The following is a 22,717-nucleotide window of genomic DNA, read 5'->3' as shown; positions in this document are numbered from 1 at the left end:
AGTAGTCACACAGTCAAGTTGTGTGCTTAAGCTGGCTGGCTGAGCAGCCCTTGACATTGCTTCAGTAGAAAGGCAGCCATAATCTGCCCCATTGAGGGTTTGTTTTGTCAGTGTTAGCCTTTCTCAGATGTCTACTAGTGTATCTGTTAGGACAAGATTATTCACACTTATTTTTATACTGGCAGTGTGTGCCTGGATACCAGGGTGTCAACTGCGAATATGAAGTGGATGAGTGCCAGTTCCAGCCCTGCCAGAATGGAGGAACATGTATAGACCTCGTCAATCATTTCAAGTGCTCCTGTCCACCAGGAACTCGGGGTATGAAGCTCAGTAATTAAGTGAACGTTACAAGAGGGAATTTTCCTTTCTGGCTGATGGTTTCGTGACGCAGGGTCTAAAGGGAATGCATTATTTTCTTTGAAAAAATGTTCCCAAAGTGCACAGATTCCCTTGAGATACATAGTTTCTCTGTAAAAATAAATGCTGCTTTTTTTCTTTTCTTTTTTTTTTCTTTTAAAGGAATAGGTCATGACAGTGTCCCTTGGGAATGTATGGTCTGTCTTTGGTAATGGGGACAGACTAGCTTACCGTTAAGGTCCCTCCCAGCATTTTCTGTTTTTAATATAGTAAATGCAAGGTTTCTTTTTGGCTAAGATGCTATGAAATAGACAGAAAACTTGCTTAGTTCTTGCATAATTTCCAGTGTCCTTTACTTGTTCCAATTTTGGCGCTGCATTGTCCTCTGTCCTGGAGTCTTTTGTGTAAAAGAAGTTCAGTGCCTCCAGGCTAGCTTAAACTATTTCAGCAAATTTGTGCTCTTTTATTAAAAGCTCTTTCTTTAAAAAAAAAAAAAGTCAACAGTTAAATAATGGTGGCTTTCAGTAAGCACGATTCCACAGCCTGGTTGATGTCGTGTTTCTTGAAACCTAAGCTTCTACTTCCCTGTTACATCTGACCTGATGGCCCTGAATTCTACCTTTAAAAATATTCAGGATTGCACATTTTAACGCATCAGTGAATGGTTTCTCACTTGACTTTTTTTCTTAAGTCTCAAGTCAGTTAAAGATTTTACATTCCTCTGAACTTTTTCTTTCTGAAGTGTGTTGTCTGAATGTGGGCAAAATCTCCAGATGTGTGTCAGATAGAACTAAACTCTTGGGTCATAAAGTAAATTTAAGTAAAATTTTAGAATAATCTAATATATTTGCCTCCTGCCTATGCATATTACCATTTCATTTGCTTTAGTGTGGCTGTCAGCACATCTTCCCAGTCTGGATTGTAAATATCAATATATTTATGTACCAATTTCTGCATTGCCAGAATTTCTGTGTTATACTAAAACACCTATTCTCTTTTGAGGGGTTCTGAATGTACTGCTATTAATTCTTCAGTCTTTATTTGTTGAGATTTAATTACTTTTTGGATGTGATAATCTTTTATTTTTGTAAATGGAAGTAATTAGAAATGATTGGTACAATTACTTATGATATCAAGACTTAGCTTTTTTGTCCCTGGCCCAGTTTGAAACGAATACTTAACTGATGCCAGTGTAAGCACCCTCCGTGTTTAGGTGAATGGCTGGGCTTGCTCTGGATGAACCAACTGTATGAAGGGACAAAGCTCCTTGCTCAGCCCTATCCTCCCTGTCCCCTTTTATCCGTTATGCCGTGTGCTGAAGGCAGAACCAGAGCCCAGACAGTCTCTTGACAGGGAATCCCATAGGGAGAGGGAGAAACTGCCGTCCCCAGGCAGTGCCGAGACCTTACTGGAGGTCCCCAGAAGTCAAACGGCAGGAATGGCATGCTGGCCAGGGGTCTGTGTTTTATCACAGTTGCTTTTCTGTTGGTTTGTTGTATCTTCTTTTAATGATGTCGCTACAAATGCTCTTTGCTGAGTGTCAGGGTGAAATGGGTGGTGGGAGGCTCACAGCTGTGCGAGGGCAGCGCAGGGCTCTCCGCTGCGTTCAGGCACAGAGCTAAATCCAGCACTTCTTTTTTTTTTTGGTTTCGTGTTTTTAATTATGCCCTTAAATTAAGTCAGGCATGAAAGCTACTAAATACCAGTATGACCTACCATTGGGAAGAGGCTGGATCAAAACCACATTGCTCCTTGGGTCTGCTCTGAGGCCGGCTGAGCCCATGGGGTGTGGGTGGCATTAAGCCGGGACCTTCACCTGTTCATCTCTGGGATTGTGTGTGAAGTAGCCTTAAAACTGGATGAGCAGTGTAGGAAATGAGTCCGTGACACCATATCCTGGAGATTAGGAGAGGGTTCTTTACTGTGAGGGTAGTGGAGCACTGGAACAGGTTGCCCAGGGAGGTGGTTGAGGCCCCTTCCCTGGAGATATTCAAGGTGAGGCTCGATGAGGCCCTGGGCAACCTGGTCTAGTTGGGGGTGTCCCTGCTGACTGCGGGGAGGTCGGACTAGATGACCTTTGGAGGTCCCTTCCGGCCTGGGCAATTCTATGATTCTATGATCCTCAAATTGTTCTTTTTTACTGTCTTGACAGGCCGTTTCTGTGAGGAGAACGTGGATGACTGTGTTTCGGACTCGGGAGCACCCCGCTGCTTTAACGGAGGGCAGTGCATTGACCAGATCGGGGGCTACAGCTGTATGTGTCCCCCAGGCTTCGCCGGCGAGCGATGCGAGGGAGATATCAACGAATGCCTCTCTAATCCTTGTAACCCTCGTGGAAGTCTGGACTGTGTTCAGCTGATAAATGATTATACATGCATCTGTCGTAGCGCTTTTACTGGTGAGTTAGTTGTAAACATGCTTCCAATTTCAGAGTAGTATCTTGAAAAATGGTCATTCTTTCCCTTTCTGGCAGACATGTTATCTAGTCACTTCCCTTTACAATATCTAATTGTTTCCCTACACCATGTCTCTGTTTTTAAACCAATCTTTCTTTTAAACCTTCTAAGAAATTTGGCTTCCAGAGCTGTCTCAAACAAAGGAATCTCCTGAGACGCTTGGCTGCCAGGATTTTTTTTCCTGTGGTACTTTTCTCTCCTTCATAATTTCACTTTTCTAATATTGGAAGTGTAACTGTTCACGTGTCAGCTTCTCCATGGCTTTTCCTGTTGCAAAGCAGCATATGAATTTTCTCTATAAATCAGTGTCATGGTATCTATAATTAGCTTTTGGCCCCCTTTTCTACTCCCTGCTCCCTTTCTTTCTTATATTGGTGTTGTGATCAGGATGGAATACTCTGTGCATAGACAGACTGTACATTCCCAGCTTAGTGATGTGATCCTTCCACAATCCAGAACTTCACACTGCGCAGACTTATTTCTCACTCTCCCTAGATTTCTTCTTTGTTAGTATTGCTGCTATTCTGCTTTCTGCCTCCCACTGGGCAGAAGTTTGGGCTAATAGTCTCCAGATGTGTCTTAACTTTCAGCTTTCCAGTTTCCATGTCAGTTTAACTTCTACTGTATTCAGTTTTCCTCCATTAAAACCTTTCACTTTCCCTGCTTACCAGTGACCTTCTCTGCATGCTTTACTGCTATTTTTTTACTCTCTTTTTTTTTTCTTAAAATCTAAAGGTGCTGTGATTTTCCACTAAGTTTGTGATTGTCAGATGCAAGGAAATCACAAAGATATGCATCTGAAGAATTAATGTGGTAGTTGCTGAATGTGTTACTTAGACTTGACAAAATAAGTTCCTAAAAGAGTGACTTATGAGGGAAGTGGAGCCAGGCTAACTAGTGGGATACCGGTGCAGGTCATCAGATAGATTTGTATTTAAGCCCCTCTGTTAAGCTTATTTTTATGAATTATGCCTCATGTTACTTCTGGCTCTCATGGAAGGGTTGCTGGCTGTTGGGACGTGGGGAGTGCAGACCTGCTGCACCCTAGGAGGGGCAGGGAGAGCTGCTGTGTCTCAGACATGAAATCTGTCTGGAAATGTTAGGCACGGAGGGGGAGCATGCTTCTTCCCCTAGCTCTTTGTCTTCTGCGCATTCCACATTGACCCTTCTGCCTGGGAGGCGATGGGGTGGCTTTGCTGTGGTTTGTGACTGATAGGCTGCCAGGACTTCGTGGGCTGTCCTGCCCTGTCTGTTCCTGTCTGCGAGCAGTCAGTCTTGGCCACACATGTATGGAGACTTCTATTAACTTTTTCCTTGGGGGTCCAAGTCATGCTTAGGTCATCTTCATCTTTCTAAAGCCTGGTGTCAGAGTTTGAGGGCTGCTGGAAATGCTGCTCAGTGCAGTGAGACCTCTCTGTCTAGCTGGTCAGTCTGAGGAGAGTCCGCTTGCTGTTCGTATTCACTTGTGGAGCATCTAGTCCTGAGGGTTGTTCGTTCATGGTTAGAGTGTGATTTACCTTTGCACTCACTGAGCATCTCCCAAAAAGTAAAGAAGTCTTAGGAACTCCCCCAAACTGGTGGTATAGCACATTCAGCCTCTGTGCCTTGGGGGTGACAGCAGCAATTTCTGTCTTTGTGCTGGGTCACATGTATTCTTGAGGAGGCAGACAAGGTGGGCTCTCTCCAGATACCCTTTGTGGATTCTAGGGTTCTGTCTTCCTTAAGCAGCTACTTAAAAGGCATGTGTTATCTGCAGATAACGTGTTATCTGTCCTACCCGTTCTGAGGGAAAGGTCTCACTGGAGCGTTCGGCTCGTTGGCTATTCAGTGGAGTGTTTTGCTTTATGATGGCTTTTTGATATGCACACACACACATTTCTCTGCTCTCTTCTCCCCGTGTGTCTACATCTCAGGTCGTCACTGTGAGAGTGTAATAGATGTGTGTCCCCGGAAGCCTTGTCAGAACGGAGGTACCTGTGCTGTTGCCAGCAACATGCCCGATGGGTTCATCTGCCAGTGTCCTCCGGTAAGCACCGTACCCCAAAACCCAATTGTCTACCTCAGCTGTGGAGTTCTCTGGCTATGGTCTCATTAGTTTCACTGGCCTGCTGCAGGTGAAGATTATCTTTTCTGTGCTACTTGCAAAGCTGTGTCATTAGACGCTCTTTATCCCCATCCTTTAGTTTATCTACTAAGCCTGGGAAGCCCAGGTTTCCAGGTGCCCTAGGAAAGTGATGCTGCCTGTTGTTACCCCAAACAATTCTGCTGTTGAGGCAGGATAGCTGGCCTCTCTGTCTTAAACCTACAATTAAATTTCGACAATTTTTGCTGCCCTGTGGCTTCTGTGCTTACTTCAAGAATTCCCCTTGTTCACAGCTCTTCTTAAGTCCATTTCTGAATATACCAGAGCCTTGGAAGTTCCTAGTTTATCCCTGAAACTAGGTCCAGAAAGTCATGGCTCCTGCAAGGAGGCTAGAGGAATTATGGGGGAGAAAGGGTTTGCACATGACACCTTGCCTCCAGCCCTCAGAGCATTGAAGAATAACTTTGTGAACGTGTTTTTTTCCCCTGTAGGGTTATTCTGGAGCGAAATGTGAGTTCAGCAGCCACAGTACTTGTGGACAAGTGAAATGCAAGAAGGGGGAGCAGTGCATCCAGACATCTTCTGGTCCGCGGTGCTATTGCCCCAAGCTCTCTATGGGAGAGGAATGCCAGACAAACACGGGTTGTGCCAGTGCCCCCTGCCAGAATGGTGGAAGCTGCCACCCTCATTCTCAGCCTCCTTACTATTATTGTCAATGCCCTGTTAACACCCAAGGCAGCCAGTGTGAACAGCCCGTAACTTTCAGCCCAGAGCCCCGAGGATGTTTGGATTCCCATTGTGCAGAAAAAGCCAGAGATGGTTTGTGTGATGAAGACTGCAACACTCACGCCTGCCAGTGGGATGGAGGTGACTGCTCCCTGACAATGGAAGATCCTTGGGCCAACTGCTCCTCTTCATTGCGCTGCTGGATGCTTTTCAATGGACAGTGTGACGAGTTCTGCAACACACCCGAGTGCCTGTTCGACAACTTTGAATGTCAGCAAAATAGCAGAACATGCAAGTAAGGCTTGATCCTGAGAAGGGTCTCTTTGTGTTACTAGTACATCTCCTGCTAACGCTTTCAGTAGTTGGTACGCTTCATGCCTGCTGCTTCCATCTCTTCTGTTGCTTCTGTTGCTGGTCCTTGCTCTTGCTGAAAGTTTGGCATCGAGGAGTTGCTGCTGCTTGGTGTACTCTTTGTCTATTTTTTGAAAGAAGTTGTGGAATTTGGATGCTATGAACTAAGTTGGTAGCCTGAGCAATGGTAATGTGTTAACCTGCTTGATAGATGTGCCCTGCTTTCTGTGGAAATGTAAATAGGAAGCATTTCACCGTGTACTAGATTTTCATGGTGCTGCCTCCTTTCCTGAATTTCACTCCATACCAGCAATTCCTGTGTTTTTATCCCAACAGTATTTGCTACCACTGAATGTGTTTTCCAGCTTGTTTGTCATGGCACCTCTTTGTCTTCAGTTATCTGTGATAAGTGCTACAGCTTTGCTGTGATGGTTCTCTCCTGGTGATGCAGGAAGTGTTACAGCTTTATCTTAGTAAACAGAATAGACAGTTCTCTTCTGCTGGTACCAGAATTGAACCACTTGTTCTTGGGGTGTTCTGTGCTTCCCATTTCCACCCTGCAAAATTGCAAGCTTATCCTGGAGCTATATTTCTTCTCCTTGTATCCTGAATATGAGTGTTATTTTACCTCAAATGACTACGAAGAGTGTAAGGCCCTGGCTCTTAGACTGCAGGTGTACTGTACAGAATGTGTGTGTCCTGTATACTGCCTGTAACCCTTTTGCTGTTCCAGGTATGACAAGTATTGTGCAGATCACTACGCAGATGGCCGCTGCGACCAGGGCTGTAATAGCGAGGAGTGTGGCTGGGACGGTCTGGACTGTGCTGGTGACAAAGCTGAGAAGCTGGCAGAAGGGACCCTAATCATTGTGGTCTTGATGCCCCCTGACGAGCTGCTGGGTGATGTTCGCAGCTTCTTGCGCACTTTGGGAACTCTTCTGCACACCAACCTGAGAATCAAGCTGGACTCCCAGGGAAACCCCATGGTGTTCCCATACTATGGGGAGAAATCGGCAGCACGGAGTCGGCGATCACTTGTGGTCATTCGCAAGCACAGAGAACTAGAGCAAGAGGTCATTGGGTGAGTGGATGCCTTTGTGTTCCTCTGGCCTTGTTACGCTGGTGGGTCTTGCTTGTAAATGTCTGGGCGCATTTTGGACCTTCTAGGTCTGTAGTCTTTTTTTCTAAATAGAAAAGTGTAAAGCTAATGAGCTGTGAATTCAGTCTTGGGGTGGAAAGACTAACTTAAAAGGCTGCAGCTTTGGCAGAAGTTTCTGTTGCTGATTTCTGTGCCCTTTTACTGTGTCTGTGCAGCACCAAGGTGTTCCTGGAGATTGACAACCGTCAGTGTGCAGAGGATTCGGAGCAATGCTTTCAGAACACAGAAGCTGCTGCAGCTCTCTTAGCTGCTCACGCCATCAAGGGCATGTTGCCCTATCCCTTCGTGTCTGTGCAAAGTAAGTAATTGCAGAGGGAGAATTGCTTGTGGAGGAAGGCAGTCAGCAAACTTGCAATTGCAAAATTCATGCTCAGATTGTTGATCATTTTAATATGTCTCACTGCTCAGTGTGGTTTCTGGGAGCTAACCTGTTCATCCCCTGTTACAGAAGTATATATGTGCAGTACGCTTGTTCTGCTTTGAGGGGACATCTGGTTAGTAAGGCAGGGCATTTGATTTTGGAGCCTAGTCATTTTAATACCCTTAGAAACACTAATATCTCATGTGCTGCAGCAGTGTGTCACACATTGCAGTGATCTTGTCTGCACTAAAAGGCATTCGTGTGCTCTAAGCCATTAATTCTTTGAAAAAGATGCCGTTGGAGAGAAGGGGTGGGGGTCATTTCTCAGTCTACCAGATGTTTTCTACTCTGACAATAGGTAATCCCTTTGATTTCTGCTCCCCTCAGTCTGAGGCTCAGCTGCAATCTCCTACTAGATGGATAATATCACTATTCCTAGTTGGGTCGTGCTCGTATCTTTATGTAGATCAGGGCTCTCTACACTGACTCGGGGTGGCTGTCTTCAGCCAGCAGGGCACTGGGGGAAGGAGCAAGATCTTCAGTTCAGCAGTCATATACTCTAAAAAGTATATTGAAAAACAAGATCAAGGGAAGCCAAAAAGACAGGATGTATTCTTAGAAAAGTTGCAGCAGAGCCTAAACTTCCTCAAGCCTTGCTGTAAATGCATCACAGTGTAGAGACAGTACACCCTCTGAGGGGAAGACTCCGAGTGAAAAAAGAAAGTATGTAGATTGAAGATTGTTGTCTCTGCCTTGTTAATCTCGTTGTATTTTAACTGGAATTTTTAGGTGAACCCTTGTTAGCACCGAAGACCCAGTTGCTTTACCTGCTTGCTGTGGCAGCTTTGATCATCCTCTTAATTCTTCTCTTGGGTGTGATGATGGCAAAGCGTAAGCGCAAACATGGCTCGCTGTGGCTCCCAGAGGGCTTTATCCTGCGCAGGGATCCCAGTAATCACAAACGCAGAGAGCCAGTTGGGGAAGATGCTGTTGGACTCAAGTAAGTTTGCATTTAGGCCACTGATAGTGTGTTTATTAGCATGTTAGAGGATTTTGAGAATGTGGTGTATGAATCTATCATGAAAGGCACCTACCTCCATAGAGAAAGCTGCATTTTCAACTGGAATTTCTTAGGCTCTTTCCCTAAGTTTTAAGACATCTCTTTTGGACAGAACTTTAAATAATCTATTTTATATTTTTTTATATATATATATTTATATTAATATATATTTAGTCTATAAAATCCTAGTAAGGAATCTGATCTCCTGATTATGCTTGCTTTTCTACCACTCTGTTTAGTTCAGTGATTGGGTACTGTTTGCATCATTTGCTCCTGGAATAGATGAGACGTTCTCAGGTTGATAGGTGGCAAAGAACTTTTAATGCATCCATCTCAATGCATTAAAGACATGACTCGGAAATAAGGGAAAGTTTTGAAAGAAGAATCCTATTTATGCAGTTTTGGCTTTCCACTGAATTAACCAAGTTTGCAGTTATAAATGCATTTAATGCCACTGTTGGCTGCCTGAGATTTCTAATTTCTTTGTCCCACTGTTTGCAAGCTACCAAACTTGCAAGCATCCCATCCTTGGTCCCTGCAGCCTAGTCTAAGTACCAGTAGTAGCACCTGGTCAGCCTGCAAAGTGATGTTTTTTTCCTGTTTGTTAGAAATCTGTCAGTCCAGATACCAGAGGGTAACCTGGCTGATTCTGGACCAACTGAACACTGGGCAGGTGATGGTGGACCTCAGCCAAAGAGAGCAAAGGTAAGGAGCTCCAAAACTTGAATATTGCTTGAGATTGAAACTGCTAGTGAGGAAGACAGCTGTATTAGCTTCCAGAGTATGCCTCTTGCTCATAAACCTCCCTTTGCTTAGGGGTTTGTAATATGTAACTAATGATATCTGAGGAGCAAATCCTCGGGTTAACACTGCCACCACAGGCCAGTAGAGAAACCAGGTAACTTCTGTTCCAGCATCCCTTCCCTACCCAGGCCCTGCTGCGTCAAAAGGAAGAGAAGTTAACAGTAGCATAATGTCTTGCAGTTCAGGCCTGATTATGTATGGTGGGAGTGTGCAAAGCAGAGGTAAATGGTCATTAGCTTAAAACAAAACAACAACAAAACCAAAAAAACTGCACCAAAATAAATAATAAAAAACCCCAAACAAACAAAAAACCCAACAACACTGATGAAACCGTAAGAACTTTCAGTGTCTTTGGCCATGTGATGAGCATTTTGAAGCAACTGCTTATTTCCTGGACTCAGGCTGAAGATCAAGCCTTGCTCCCAGAAGGTGATGAGCAGATAGATCAGCGCCAGTGGACGCAACAGCACTTGGAGGCAGCAGACGTCTGTGGGAGCACGTCACTAGCCCTCACACCACCTCAAGCAGATCAAGAAGTGGATGTTCTGGATGTGAATGTCAGAGGGCCAGGTCGGTACTCTGCATGTCCATGTATTCTGCCAGCCAGTCACCGATCTCCCTCCCCTCCTTCCAATGGCTGGGATTGCCAACGTTTAAAAATTATATGGAGTGTACAGTAACAGCAGCAGAAATTTTATAGTAAAGGAAAGCTCATGTGCGCTCCAGGAAAGAAAGCTGGAGAGATTGGATCGTGGTCTGTGGCACATGGAGTATCGTGTAACCAGGAGAAAAAGAGTTCACGTGGCAAACATCTATAGGAACTATGGCTGTAGGGTCTCCTTTATAACAATGCCTAAAAGATATTGTCAGAATGCCATTGGGGCAGAAATTTGGAATGCATAGCCATGCTGGAAATAAACCCAGCTTCTCTGGCTGGATCACTGCAGAGATTTATGCCAGACTTCGCTAAGGACCAACTTATCAGGGTTTATTCAGGAAAAATCAGGTATAAGATGACTTCTGGCAGACAGTATACCCTGATTATAGCAGTGTGTGAGACATCTGTGCCAGAACAGAGCAGCAATGGAGCAAGCTTGTTAATGATTTTTACGGTATAAGATGACTTCTGGCAGACAGTATACCCTGATTATAGCAGTGTGTGAGACATCTGTGCCAGAACAGAGCAGCAATGGAGCAATGATTTTTATTTTTTTTTAATTCACTGATTTATATCCTCAGCTTATGGTGATCAACTCACTGAATTCATAACACAACTGTGAAGTTTGAAGGAGCCTTCTTTAACACACACAGGCTTGCTCTCTTTTGGTCTCAAATTACTAGATGCAGTAAGAATGCTCTGCTGCTTTTTATAAATGTGGCACTAAAGCTGTGTAACCTGGTAAGGGGCTGGGTGGGTCATCTGGTAATAACTGATTCCTATGTTCTGAGAGCAGAGAGTTGACCAAGAACTTTATCCTGGCTGGAAGAGCTGCAAGCATGGCTCTTGTTCATATGCGGAGAGGTGTTTCCGATGACATTGCTGCAGTTGCTTTTTATTGGATTTTGTGGGAATATTTCCATGCAATTTAATGATGACTGGACCCATTCTCTCAGTTCCATTCTATTGTCTTTTCTGCTCGTTGACCCGTTAGCTCTCCTAAATGCAGAGCACAAGGAAGGAGGGATTTCTGTGTAACGAGTGTGAGAACGTAAACCATCAGTTTCTGCCAAATTTAAGCTTTTCTTCATTTCCCTTATTGAAGCTTCTAGTTGTGTGGCAGGGTAGACGCTTTCCAAGTGCAGGCTACAACGTTCTTAAGACTTGGGACTGCTTATTTTAAGTTTGCTCAAAGCTGTGTCCAGCAATAACAATGAACTAATACTGACCTGTGAGTTGCTTTCCTGCCATTGAGATGCAACTGTGAAGCTTGCAGCAAGCTGTCCCTCTCTGTACCATCAGAAGCCAGCAGCTGAGTTACTGTCAGGGAAAGAAATCATTTTAAAAGTCTGAGAAGTGTTAGAGTAATGGGTTAGTAAGGAGGGGTAGGGTTCCTCACAGTTAATGTAGGTATTTGTCTGCCCTGGCCACCTTCCTCTTCCTTTGCAGGCAGAGGGGAGAAATAGGCACTTCTGAGGGGCAGCTCATCTCTGTCTCAAGCAGAATTTGGCCTGAAGACTAGATGGTTCACACTCCAGTAATGGTTCGCTGCCCCTAATTACAAAGGGTGTTGAGGTTGACTGACTTGGGTGCAGGTGTCTGGGCTGGAGCCATCTGAAACTGGGTGAGTTAGATCCTGGCCACAGGTCCAGGTGGCAGGTAGAACAGTAGAGTCTTTTCTAGAGAGAGGAGGGGCAAGTTGAAACGCCTTGGTGTACCAAGGGATTGTTTCCTCTCTTAATCCAATCTTTCTGTGGTCTCTTAAGTTTAGGGGGATCCAAGAGGTCCAGTCTTCTACAGAAATATTACCTAGAGACTTTGCCAGTGGGTTCTATACATCCCAGCTTTCAGTATATTGTGTCTGAATAAGTCCTTCACTTATACCTATCTGGTGAACTTCTGGCGTTACCATCTCACTCTTGAGTTTAACATTTACTCTGGGGCTGTCTTCCTGAAAGGCAGCAAACAGAAGGGTCTTTTTTTTTTTTTTTTTTTTTTTTTTTTAAAAAAAAAAAAAAAAAAAAAAAAAAAAAAAAAAAAAAAAAAAAAAAGTTCTAGGAAATTTTTTTTTTTTTTTTTTTTTTTTTTTATAAAATGCTGCCTGTCACCTTTGTCTCCCCACGCTGTTCTTTCTCTGTGTCCCCCAGAGTGGCGAGGACATTCTTTTTACTGGAGTTATTGTGAGTGTGTAACCAGGGTAATGCAATTACAGGCATAACTGGTAACACCACCTATAATTAAAACTGATGAACTGTCCCTATTATATGCCCCTCTTTTTCAGTTACTAAAACTTCAATGGTTCAGACTGGAATTTTCCATGCTGTGTGTCTGCCTCCAGCTGGATCCTTTTGGGTTCTTTTCCAGCTATTTCAGAGAACAAGCTGGAAGGAGGAAAAAAGACATTGTGTCCCTGGCTTTTTTTTTCCTAGTAGTCCATCAAGCACTTAATTGTGACGGTCTAGCTGGATGTGCTTTTTGCTAGGCTCATAAAACTACCCGTGTGTGGCCAATTTACAAAGTTCTGAAAAGAGCTGCGCCTACCTGAGAGACTTTTTGGAGGGTGGCAGCTAGTTTTTCCAAGGATTTAATGCATACTATAGCTGTGTCCACATAGAGCACCTAAGCTTGATCCGTTCAGGACAACTGCAGTGATTGAGGAAGTGAGACCTCCCCTGTGAGTGTTTTTCCCAGGGCTGTGGTGCTGGAGAGAAGGAAAGCTCCTTTCTGTGCCCCGTCTCTCTGCTTTTTGTGTCGGGGCAGTACGGAGGAGACCACAGCCTGACTTGAATACTGAGAAGTATTCATTTGGGACAAGGAAGCGGAGCCAGCAGTGGGAGGGAGAAGCACAAAAGGAGGTATAGCCTTGGACGACAGGCAAGAAGGGTCTACAGGCAGGACTGGGATCTTGGAACTGGACCCAGGCCCATATGTCAACGCTTCACCGCTGTCCAACAAATGCTGAGAAAGTACCTCAGTGAAAACCCGTGTGTCCTGTGGTTGTGAGCCACTAGGAGGAGCGTGCATGCTGCTGCTGCCAGCCTGGCCACAGCCCTGATCTCTGCTGGAGCTCCACACCGGTCCCTGGGGTAGAATGATAGTTTCTAGAATTTTATCAAAGTTTTGGAAGGGCTGTAAAAAGGAGAGCCAGAAAAGCCTGGGTGACCAGAATTTAGGGAATGGATCAGGGTGTTAGAGCTCTGTATATTACTTTCAATGGGAGAGCATCACCTTGTTTATATGCACAGAATCCTAATTCTGCCGTGCAGCTTTCTGTGGGGCTCACACACTCAATCAGTGTAGATAGTGCACTGTAGAGAGAGAGCTGTGCAGGCAGGGAAGCTGTTGTCTGTAGGGTCCAGGAAGAGCCCCTGCTTGACCTGCTTGGAAGATTGCTTTGAAGTTCTGCTGGCAAGCCACATTGGAGAAGCAGAATTTGTGTTCACCTTTGCAGAACTCCAATGGGGCCCTTAGCGCCAAGTGATTCACTCCTGCTGCCATCTTAGTCCCTCTTACTTTTTGGGTGCCTGGGATGTGCATGGAGTAAAGCAGTAAAATCAATAAGCAAGCATTAGCATCCACAGTTGAAGTCTTTGTTTTTAGGCAGTGAATATCTTGTAATGTTCAGAGTCTGTTGAAACTGAAGCACTTGGCATTTGATGCGTTGCTGAAAATATGTGGAGATGTTTTAAATCTTAATTGCACTACATTAAGGGGGGTATTAACAAGGGTGAGAAATCAATGCCATGAGCTAGTCTTCCTGGATCGCCTCCTCTCTGATCAGCAGAGAGAGAGGGAAGTTCATCCAAGGCAGCGACGTTAAGTTAGAGATTTGGAGGAGCCTTCTTCCTTGCAGTGACAATGCAGGCATCCGGATTGGATGAATGTGAATTTAGCCTTTGTAGTTGTCCCATTGGTGTGAGCCCATCAGTGGAGACTTGTGGAGAGACACGAGCCCAGTATTTTCCAAAGCACTCAAACTGGGTGAGACTTCCAGCAGTTCGTGTCTGTGGGCAGTCTGTGCTGCGATGGAGGAGTGTGTGGGGAACAAGGCATCGTGCATGTGTAGGATGCTGCTGGTACCCCAGTGAACAGTACTGGGTTAGGTCCTGTTCCATAGTCCTTCCTACGTGATGTACTTCTGTGAAAGTACAGAGTGTGTTTGACCAGTTTGTTCAGGGCTCTGATCATGGACGTTATTAAAAGCAAGATGAGGTGGCTTCAGGCAGTCATCCTGGGGTGTTTTTCAGCTTTGAGTGCTTCGCTGTCACAACTTCAGAGTCCTGCTCATTAAGACCTTGATGTTAAATAGATATGAAGGCTTTTGGCTGCATTTCACTTCAGATTAGTTGTCTAATATTTTTTCTCTGCCAATTGTTTCTTTTCCCCAGGTACACGAATACATGTGAATAGTTGTACTTAGTACAAGTCTTTGATTTTTATAGCCCTTGTTTCTCTCTAGGAATTTAGCTAGCTTTTACATTTTGAGGAATTTTTTCACTTTAGCAGCAGACTCTTTTGTTTTATAATGGTCTTACTTATTTGAGGAGTATCTAGTTCTGTTGGGGTTACAAGTAGGTATTAAAGTCCTGCTTGGAATGACAACAACTCACTAACTCTGTTGGGCTTTAACATAAGGGAACAGGTCTGGGTTAAAGTGATTGGAGGGATTGTCTGTAACTGTAGGTGCTTGAGGGGAGAGGATTGGAGAGGGTTTCCTTTCCTTTGCTGTCACCATCGGGTTACTGTGATCCCATCTCTTCTCTTGCAGATGGATGTACTCCGCTGATGTTGGCGTCTCTGCGGGCGGGCGGCTCCGATATCAGTGAGGATGATGAGGATGCAGAAGATTCCTCAGCAAATATAATAACGGATTTGATCTATCAAGGTGCTAACCTGCAGGCCCAGACGGACCGCACTGGGGAGATGGCACTGCACTTGGCTGCCCGTTACTCAAGAGCAGATGCTGCCAAACGTTTGCTGGATGCTGGCGCGGACGCGAACGCACGGGACAACATGGGACGGACTCCCCTACATGCAGCTGTGGCTGCTGACGCCCAGGGTGTCTTTCAGGTACAGCAATTGAAGAGCCCCTTTGAAAGTAGCTGTGCTTTGTGATTATATGAGCCTGCCCAGGCTGTGCTCCGGTCACTCACAGCCTTGCTCTCATGCCTCCCACGGCTTGATGGCCAGGCGAAACTGTATTTCACATCCAGTTTCCTCAGGTATTCATAGCCTGAAAAGCTCAGCATGCGTGGATCATCTGGCATCTAATTATTTGATCTGTTTGCCTCTTTCACCTATGATCTGGCTCCTTGCATTTCAGTGCTCAGGCTGCTTTTTCATTATAAAGTTTCTCTTGAGTTTCTGCTAAATCCTAGTTTTGGTCTGTAGCGGTATTGAAAAAAATCTCTCTTCCCCTGTTGTCCAGATCCTGATCCGTAACAGAGTAACAGACTTGGATGCTCGGATGAATGATGGAACAACCCCATTAATTCTGGCTGCACGTCTGGCTGTGGAAGGAATGGTGGCTGAGCTAATTAATTGCCAGGCAGATGTGAACGCCGTAGATGACCACGGTAATGTGAACACGACATACTGGGCTGGGCACACATTTGTCATGGTGTGAGCAAGGAGGAGTGGGCTTCTGCTCTCCTGGAGTGCAGGCTGTTCCTAAATTCTGTAGCTAAGACAGACACTAGGCTCTCCTGCAGAAGTCCTCCAGCAGTAGTAGGCTGCTGTATGGTGCCTTGTTTAGACAGCCCTGGAAGAGAAGCAGAAGAAATATGAAATTGGATATGCTGGGATTTTTTGGATTGCAGACATGACTCAGTGGATAGGTTATTTAAAAAAAAATAAATAAATTCCAGAGCAAGTGCTGAAAGTCCCATTGCATCTTGGTAATATAGGGGTGTGTCACAGTGTGGTGATTTCCAAAGTGTAAATGTGACTTTAGGACATGCTTACATGCCATGGGCTGTACTGCAGTTGCTTTTTTCCCTCAGTGTACTCTGTCCATATCAGTGCTTTAGAAAACAGTTCCTTGGTTTGTTACTGAAGTTCTTGGGTTTTCATGCAGGTAAATCTGCTCTTCACTGGGCTGCTGCCGTCAACAACGTGGAAGCAACACTAGTTCTGCTGAAAAATGGAGCCAACAGAGACATGCAGGATAACAAGGTACAGTTTGGGTGTGCTCAGCGTGGCTGTGCTTCCTAACTCAAAGTGTTTCTTTGCTGTTGGTAGAGAGCTAAGTTCACATTTTCTAAACTGGGTGCTCAGTGCAGGTCTTCCAAACCCAGACCGTGACTGGAACTCTCCCCAAGTGCTGGGTGTCTTGTAGGATTTCTTCCTTGTTTGGCCAAGTCCTGGACATCAATGCTGTCCTGCTTTTCTTGCGGCAAAGGAATGCAATACGCAGTCAGTGGGGTGTGAGAGCAGCAGGGTGAGGTGCTGCTGGTCTCAAGCAGCTGGGTTCTGGTTAGCAGAGAGACAGATGTGGCAGCACAGCAGCAGTCATGTCCTGTCACATTTCCTTGGTGCAGGGTGGATATGGGGGAGAACTCCTCTGTTTGAGACAGTCTGCACCATGCAAACCTCCTGTAGCTTCACTGTTAGTTTTTGCTGTGTCTTAGTCCTTGATTTCTTTCCTCTGCCTTGGGTTTCTTTTTTGGATTGTTATGTGTTGCTCAGTGGGTTTTAGAGCTACCAACAAGCTGCAGTTCTTTTCTGGCCTGTTTTAGTCCGTTATACCTTGCCCTCATAGGGGACAATGGGAGAGAGGGACCGGGTGCTTTCACAGTTCCTCCAAGGACCTGTGGCAGGAGACCCAGTGCACTTGCTGGTGGGATAGTTTAGCCTGTGTGCTCCACTGCCGTGTGTGAAATCATCTCCTGCAACCCGCCTCTTTCAATGGGTACCTCTCAGGGTGGGTTGTTCTTGGAGACAATTAATGCGACGCTGTGTCAAACGGTGCTTCCAGGCGTTGCCGCACTGTTAAAGGATCATTAGGTCTAAGTCAGTGCCCCCCCACCAGCGAAGCCGCTAAAATACTTATTTTCTGTGTTTTCAGGAAGAGACACCACTCTTCCTTGCTGCCCGGGAAGGCAGTTTCGAAGCAGCAAAAATCTTGCTGGACCACTTTGCCAATCGAGACATCACGGACCACATGGACCGCCTGCCCCGAGATGTGGCCCAGGACAGGATGCACCACGACATCGTGCAGCTCCTCAACGAGTACAACGTGGCACACAGCCCTGCTGGGCACCCCGGCGCCATGCTGAACTCTGCCCTCTCCCCGGTCATCTGTGGCCCAAATAGGTCCTTCCTCAACCTGAAACACGCTTCCTTAAGCAAGAAGTCACGAAAACCGAACGCCAAAGGCATCATGCCCACAAACCTCACCAAAGATGCAAAGAGGAGAAGGAAGAAGTCCCTCAGTGAGAGCAAAGGGCAGTTTTCAGAGAGCTCAGTGACCCTATCACCGGTTGATTCCCTAGAATCACCCCACGCTTTTGCATCCGAACCGACATCCTCTCCCGTGATGCCGTCGCCGGGGGTGTTACACTCGTCCCCCAGCTCGCTGCTGACCGCCCCGTCGGTGCAGGCTGCACACACGATGTCCTTCTCCAACCTCCATGAGATGCAGCCCTTAGGACGTGGATCCAGCACGGTGCTCCCGTCCGTCAGCCAGCTGCTCTCACAGCACAGAACCACCCCTCCGAACAGCGGGCTTGGCAGGCTCCGGCCAGCCAACGTTTCCACCGAGTGGATGAACCGTATGGAGGTGAACGAGTCCCAGTACAACGAGATGTTCGGCATGGTGCCCCAGGTGATGCATTCGCACCCCAGCGTTTCTCAGCAGAGCGGTTTGGTTCAAGCAGATGCAAAGCACATGGGAGTGTCCAGGGAGTCTCTGCCCCCTATCATGACTTTCCAGCTGGTTCCCAAGGGTGGCATAACCCAGCAAGCACTGCCGCAGCAGGCCCAGTCCAACTGCGCTCAGAACATGGCTGGCCCTCTCAGCTCCATGTACCAGATACCAGATTTAGCTCAGCTGCCCAGCGCCTCCTTCTCCATGGCTGCCATCCCTCAGCAGGACGGGCAAGTGGCTCAGACGGTCCTCCCGGCTTACCACCAGTTCCAGAGCTCGATGGGGAAGTACCCCACGCCTCCCTCGCAGCACAGCTGCTACTCCTCGGCCACAGAACGGACTCCTAGCCACAACCGGCACTTACAAGGGGAGCACCCGTACCTGACTCCGTCGCCCGAATCTCCAGACCAGTGGTCAAGCTCCTCCCCGCACTCTGCCTCCGACTGGTCCGATGTGGCGACCAGTCCCAGTAACAACCAGCGCGGGCCGGCGGCCGCTCACATGACGGAGCAGCAGCGGAACAACATGCAGGTGTACGCCTGAAGGCTGGCCGAGGTGAAGCCCGACGAAAGTGGACTCCAGAACTCATGAAGGTCTTCCAGGATGGAAATGAAGAACCATTTTAGTATCCAAGAGTCTTAATGAGCCCAGGCTGTTCTTTCCTTGGAGGGACTGTGGTCGCTGTAGGCTTGTATGCTTTTTTTTATGCTAAACAGAGAACTGTAGAAGCTGGTGGTGGAGAAGACCAGCCGGGTCACTTCTAACCAACTCCCGTGCACCCTGGGTGTGATTGCTGTCCGCACTGGATTCTCCAGTCTGCTTTTAAATATGTTCCACCATTTCTTTGGGGAGACAGCTCTTCAGCTTAATGCATCTCATGGTCGTTTCTCCAGAAATTTAGCCAAAACCAGCTTTGTATCCTTATTTTGTTACTCCTTTTGTTACCTACATAACCTCTCTCTTGAAGCACCTTCTACTAGTTCTCCTCGAGTTCAAGTTGCCTTGTCTTGACATAGCTCAGAGCTGTGCCCACATTCCTAGACCCCTCCTTCCCTCGGCCACTCTTGCTCAGCAAGCGAGCCGGACTTCCCAAAACACCTGCAGGTCAAGTGACACCTTCTGTCACGCAGCTTCACCCTTTCCTCTTCAAGAGCCTTTGTTTTATACAGACCCACTAACACCCCTTAGCGTTCTCACTGCCTGCCCCCCAGGTATTATGAGATTATATATACATATAGTCTTCTTTTAGGTCTCTTTTTTTTTTTTTGGGGGTTTTTTTTTTGTTCCCCTCCCAAAAACGCTGGTCTGACCTGGTCTTCCCCCCGCGGTGGCCTGTAGACGCATCTCTCCTGTGTTGTATGTCTTCCCTGAGACACACCTGACCATTTTGACACACTACCCTCCCCGTGCCCCTGTCCTGCCAGGTGTGTCCGTGACCGCCTTCACAGGCTCCCATGCCAGAAGAGATGCCCTGCAACCGATACAGGCCTTTTGGGAAGCTCTTGGGATGAGCATGAGTGTTTCAAAACCTGCTAACACAAGCTCCCAGCGTTCTTGCACAGTACTCCCCTCCCCTCCATCCAAGGGTGGCTGTGTGTCCTGTCCTCCAGATACCATATGCTGCCTCTTTATGGTATCAAGAAGTGCCAAGGACGTCGTTTCACATTTGCAGTGTGTGTCCTTCTGCATCGGGAACGGCGTTCAGCCCTTTGAAAAGAGGTCCCTTTTCGCTCCAGCCCCGGGACAGGGCTGCCTTGTCTTCCCTTCCCAACAAGGAGGCTGCAGCGCGGACTCCGGAGAGGGCTTCCAGCAGCAGCAGCGTGCCCGAAGCCAGGAGCTGGCTTTAGGCAGCAGACCAAACAGCTCGGAAAACATTGCCTAACGCAGTTTGGTTAGCAGGTTTGGGGCTGTCCTCTCCTCTCAGCTTCAGCCTGCGTCGAGATTTCCCAACCCAGGTGCTGCCTCACGTGCTCTGCGGGAAGGCAGTGCCATTTGTACTGCAGCTCCCCCGATATTTTTGGAGTCACGGAAGCCAGCTGTCACTGACCTTGGACAAACAGCCGCTCTTCCTGCTTTGTCCGCAAGAGTAATGCTTCCCTGAAGGGCTCTGCTCGCTCGGCAGCCGAAGTGAACATTTCTGGGGATGGTTTGCTCCTACCTCTTCGGGGGAACCCTGCAGACACGTGTTCCAAAGAGATCGGGGCTGTCGGCTGCCGCCAAAGGACAGAGAAAGCCGCTCCCCTCCCAGCAGCGGCCATTCAGCATCCTACCGTGTACAGTATTTTCTCCGATGTTTCTTTCCATTCTAATCAAGAGTAAGAGCTTTTTCTTTCGATTTGACTCAATGGTACATGAAGGCAGGGCCTCAGGAGGAGCTGGTTCCCGGGGCCGTTGTTTTGGGCTGAAGTTTTTAATTCTTGAAGTTAATACTGCTTTTTTTACGACGCGCACAGCGTTCCCCGGCACGCTCACTGCAGTGTGTCCTGTGAAGTTTAGCTGCAGCCGACTCAGATCTCCAGGCAGGAGCCCACAAGCTTCTGGAGGTCTGTCCAGGTACATGTTTCACTGCAAATAATGAAGTGTTGCTACAGCGATGCTAAAGAAACAAAGGGCTTTTCCTCATTAGCCCCAAATAACCAAGTGCCTTTTTATATATGTGGCTACATTTTACAAGATGAGTGCTTTCTGTGGAATGAAGCCAGTTTCGTGCCTGGCGTGTTAATACGATGGCCCTCTGCCTTTCTTTTTTTTTTTAACTACTTGTAAAGATAATATCTCCTTAAGGTGGTATTTTATCTCGTAAGTTGTAGAGTAACCATTCACACGGCAGCATTTTCCTATATTAATAATGGAAAATACTTGCTTATTTTTACATTTTTTATAAAAGTCTTTTATGAAAATAGTTGCTGCAAAATGTATAAGCAATTTTTATCCCCAGAATAAAGAGTATGTGCCCAACGTCTGCGTGCTGCTGTTTTTCACTCGTCTTCCCGGCTATCGTCTTTTTTTTTTTAACTACTTGTAAAGATAATATCTCCTTAAGGTGGTATTTTATCTCGTAAGTTGTAGAGTAACCATTCACACGGCAGCATTTTCCTATATTAATAATGGAAAATACTTGCTTATTTTTACATTTTTTATAAAAGTCTTTTATGAAAATAGTTGCTGCAAAATGTATAAGCAATTTTTATCCCCAGAATAAAGAGTATGTGCCCAACGTCTGCGTGCTGCTGTTTTTCACTCGTCTTCCCGGCTATCGCGGCACAGCCACTGGGCTATAAAGGAATCACTGGTGACCAGTAGCTGTTCAGACCCTTGGCAAGGGAGGGCTCGTTAGGACCTGCACAGTCCATGTCAGGAGAGAGCTTTTGGGGGATCAAGAGCGCCCTGTGCTGTGGCTCAGCAGCGCACGAGCCCCACCACTTGGCTCCATCCAAGGGAGCTCTGCCTGGGGGTAGCAGGAGGATTCTGGGTCTCTTGGTTAGCTGAGAAGGGGGGCCAGTAACCAGCAGCCAAGCAGCTGGGCATACTGGGAAGGACATGGGAAGGGCAGGTGGGGCCTTTTTGAGATGCTTTGAATAAGAGCTCTTACTTGCCTGGGAGGTGGAGAAAGGCTGGGGCTTTTGTGTGGCTTTCAGAAAGTTTGTGAGCAAGCGTGGGTCAGGCGGTGGTTAGTGGGGCTGTGGATTCACTTGCCTTTTCGGATCCTTCTTGCTTCCCTGGGCAACCTTTCTTCCTGCTGGGGGGAAGACTCTCCTCCCTGGAGCTGAGGCTGCCTCCCTGGCTTTGGCTTGGCAGGGAAACAGGGAATCATGGCTCCTCCGTGCTGTTTACAGACTTGAAAAGTTTGATTTGAACAATTACGAGAACAAATTGACAATGGCTGCCTTCCTGTATTTTGAGCAGGGAGGTGCCACTGAAGCCTTGGGCTTCTCTAGGGCTCCCCTGGCCGGTTTCCAGCTCTGACTGCGGGCTGGGATAGAGCCGGTAGCTGAATTGTAGTGCCCAGCAGGGATAGAGCTGCTGGGGGTATTTTAAGGGTTTAATATTGAAACAGCGCAGCTCCTTTATCTTCTAGTGGAGCCAGCTTGGCGAGTACAAAGCTCCAGGAGGCTTTCATCCATGTTCTCCCACAAGTTGCACATCTGTGCCAAAGTGTAGCCAGCTCTGCCGTGTCTCTGGCACACCGACGTTGAGTTTGCTGGTGCTCAGGCCGAGACTTGAAGCTGCATCTCCCTGGGGATGACACAAGCCTCTCCTCCTGCCCGGGATGACGAGGAGCTTGTGAGAACTTGTTGTGCTGCATCCAAATAAGCCTAATTGAACCAGCCAGGCAGGGAGCTGGGGGTATCCCTTATCTAACCAAGCAGTAATGGAGCAGCCTCAGGCTCCTTTGGGGAACATTTTCGTGGTTTTTCATAAAACAAGGGTGGAGTCCTGTCTTCTGGGTGGCACGGTTTGCTGTTTGAAGATACTGCCCATTAGTAAGAGTGGCTGAGCTCACCTCTAAGGTTCTTTCTTTCAGGACAGATGGCAGCAGGCAGCAACTGTATTTGAACATGAGAAAGCTTCACCCCTTTGGTCCTGGAGGGTGCCTAGCAAGCTGGCTGAGCCTTGAGAGGTCTTGGGAAGCAGCAGCAGCTGTATCCTGGCTGTGTGGGTGAAGGAGATGGGTCTGATCCTCCTCCCTGCCTGGGGCGAAAGCCATACCTGCCTCTACACGCTGGTGGGGAGCTGCTCCCTGTGGGTGTAGCAGCACCCGCTGCACGTTCCAGCAAATGCCGCCGCCAAGGAGCCGTGGGAGATCCCGGGGAGCTGGAGGACATGGCTTGAGC

At 47.1% G+C, this 22,717-nt stretch overlaps 1 protein-coding gene across 1 annotated transcript in view; it reads left to right on the top strand.

Moving 5' to 3' along the window:
* The window catches only part of NOTCH2 (notch 2), a 78,403-nt gene extending 57,561 nt beyond the window's left edge, over nt 1-20,842 (top strand). The window contains exons 20-32 of the mRNA XM_014943478.1: nt 186-318; nt 2,510-2,755; nt 4,727-4,839; nt 5,388-5,917; nt 6,707-7,054; nt 7,288-7,430; nt 8,283-8,493; nt 9,162-9,258; nt 9,759-9,927; nt 14,784-15,085; nt 15,444-15,591; nt 16,092-16,189; nt 17,082-20,842. Coding sequence (XP_014798964.1) covers nt 186-318; nt 2,510-2,755; nt 4,727-4,839; nt 5,388-5,917; nt 6,707-7,054; nt 7,288-7,430; nt 8,283-8,493; nt 9,162-9,258; nt 9,759-9,927; nt 14,784-15,085; nt 15,444-15,591; nt 16,092-16,189; nt 17,082-18,425 — 3,882 coding nt within the window. The 3' untranslated portion in view covers nt 18,426-20,842. The remainder of the gene's footprint in view (nt 1-185; nt 319-2,509; nt 2,756-4,726; nt 4,840-5,387; nt 5,918-6,706; nt 7,055-7,287; nt 7,431-8,282; nt 8,494-9,161; nt 9,259-9,758; nt 9,928-14,783; nt 15,086-15,443; nt 15,592-16,091; nt 16,190-17,081) is intronic.
* Nucleotides 20,843-22,717: the final 1,875 nt, after the last annotated feature.

The sequence above is a fragment of the Calidris pugnax genome, unplaced genomic scaffold (assembly GCF_001431845.1).
Source record: "Calidris pugnax isolate Ruff unplaced genomic scaffold, ASM143184v1 scaffold63, whole genome shotgun sequence".
NCBI lineage: Eukaryota > Metazoa > Chordata > Aves > Charadriiformes > Scolopacidae > Calidris > Calidris pugnax.
This window is presented reverse-complemented; position numbering and strand designations above follow the sequence as displayed.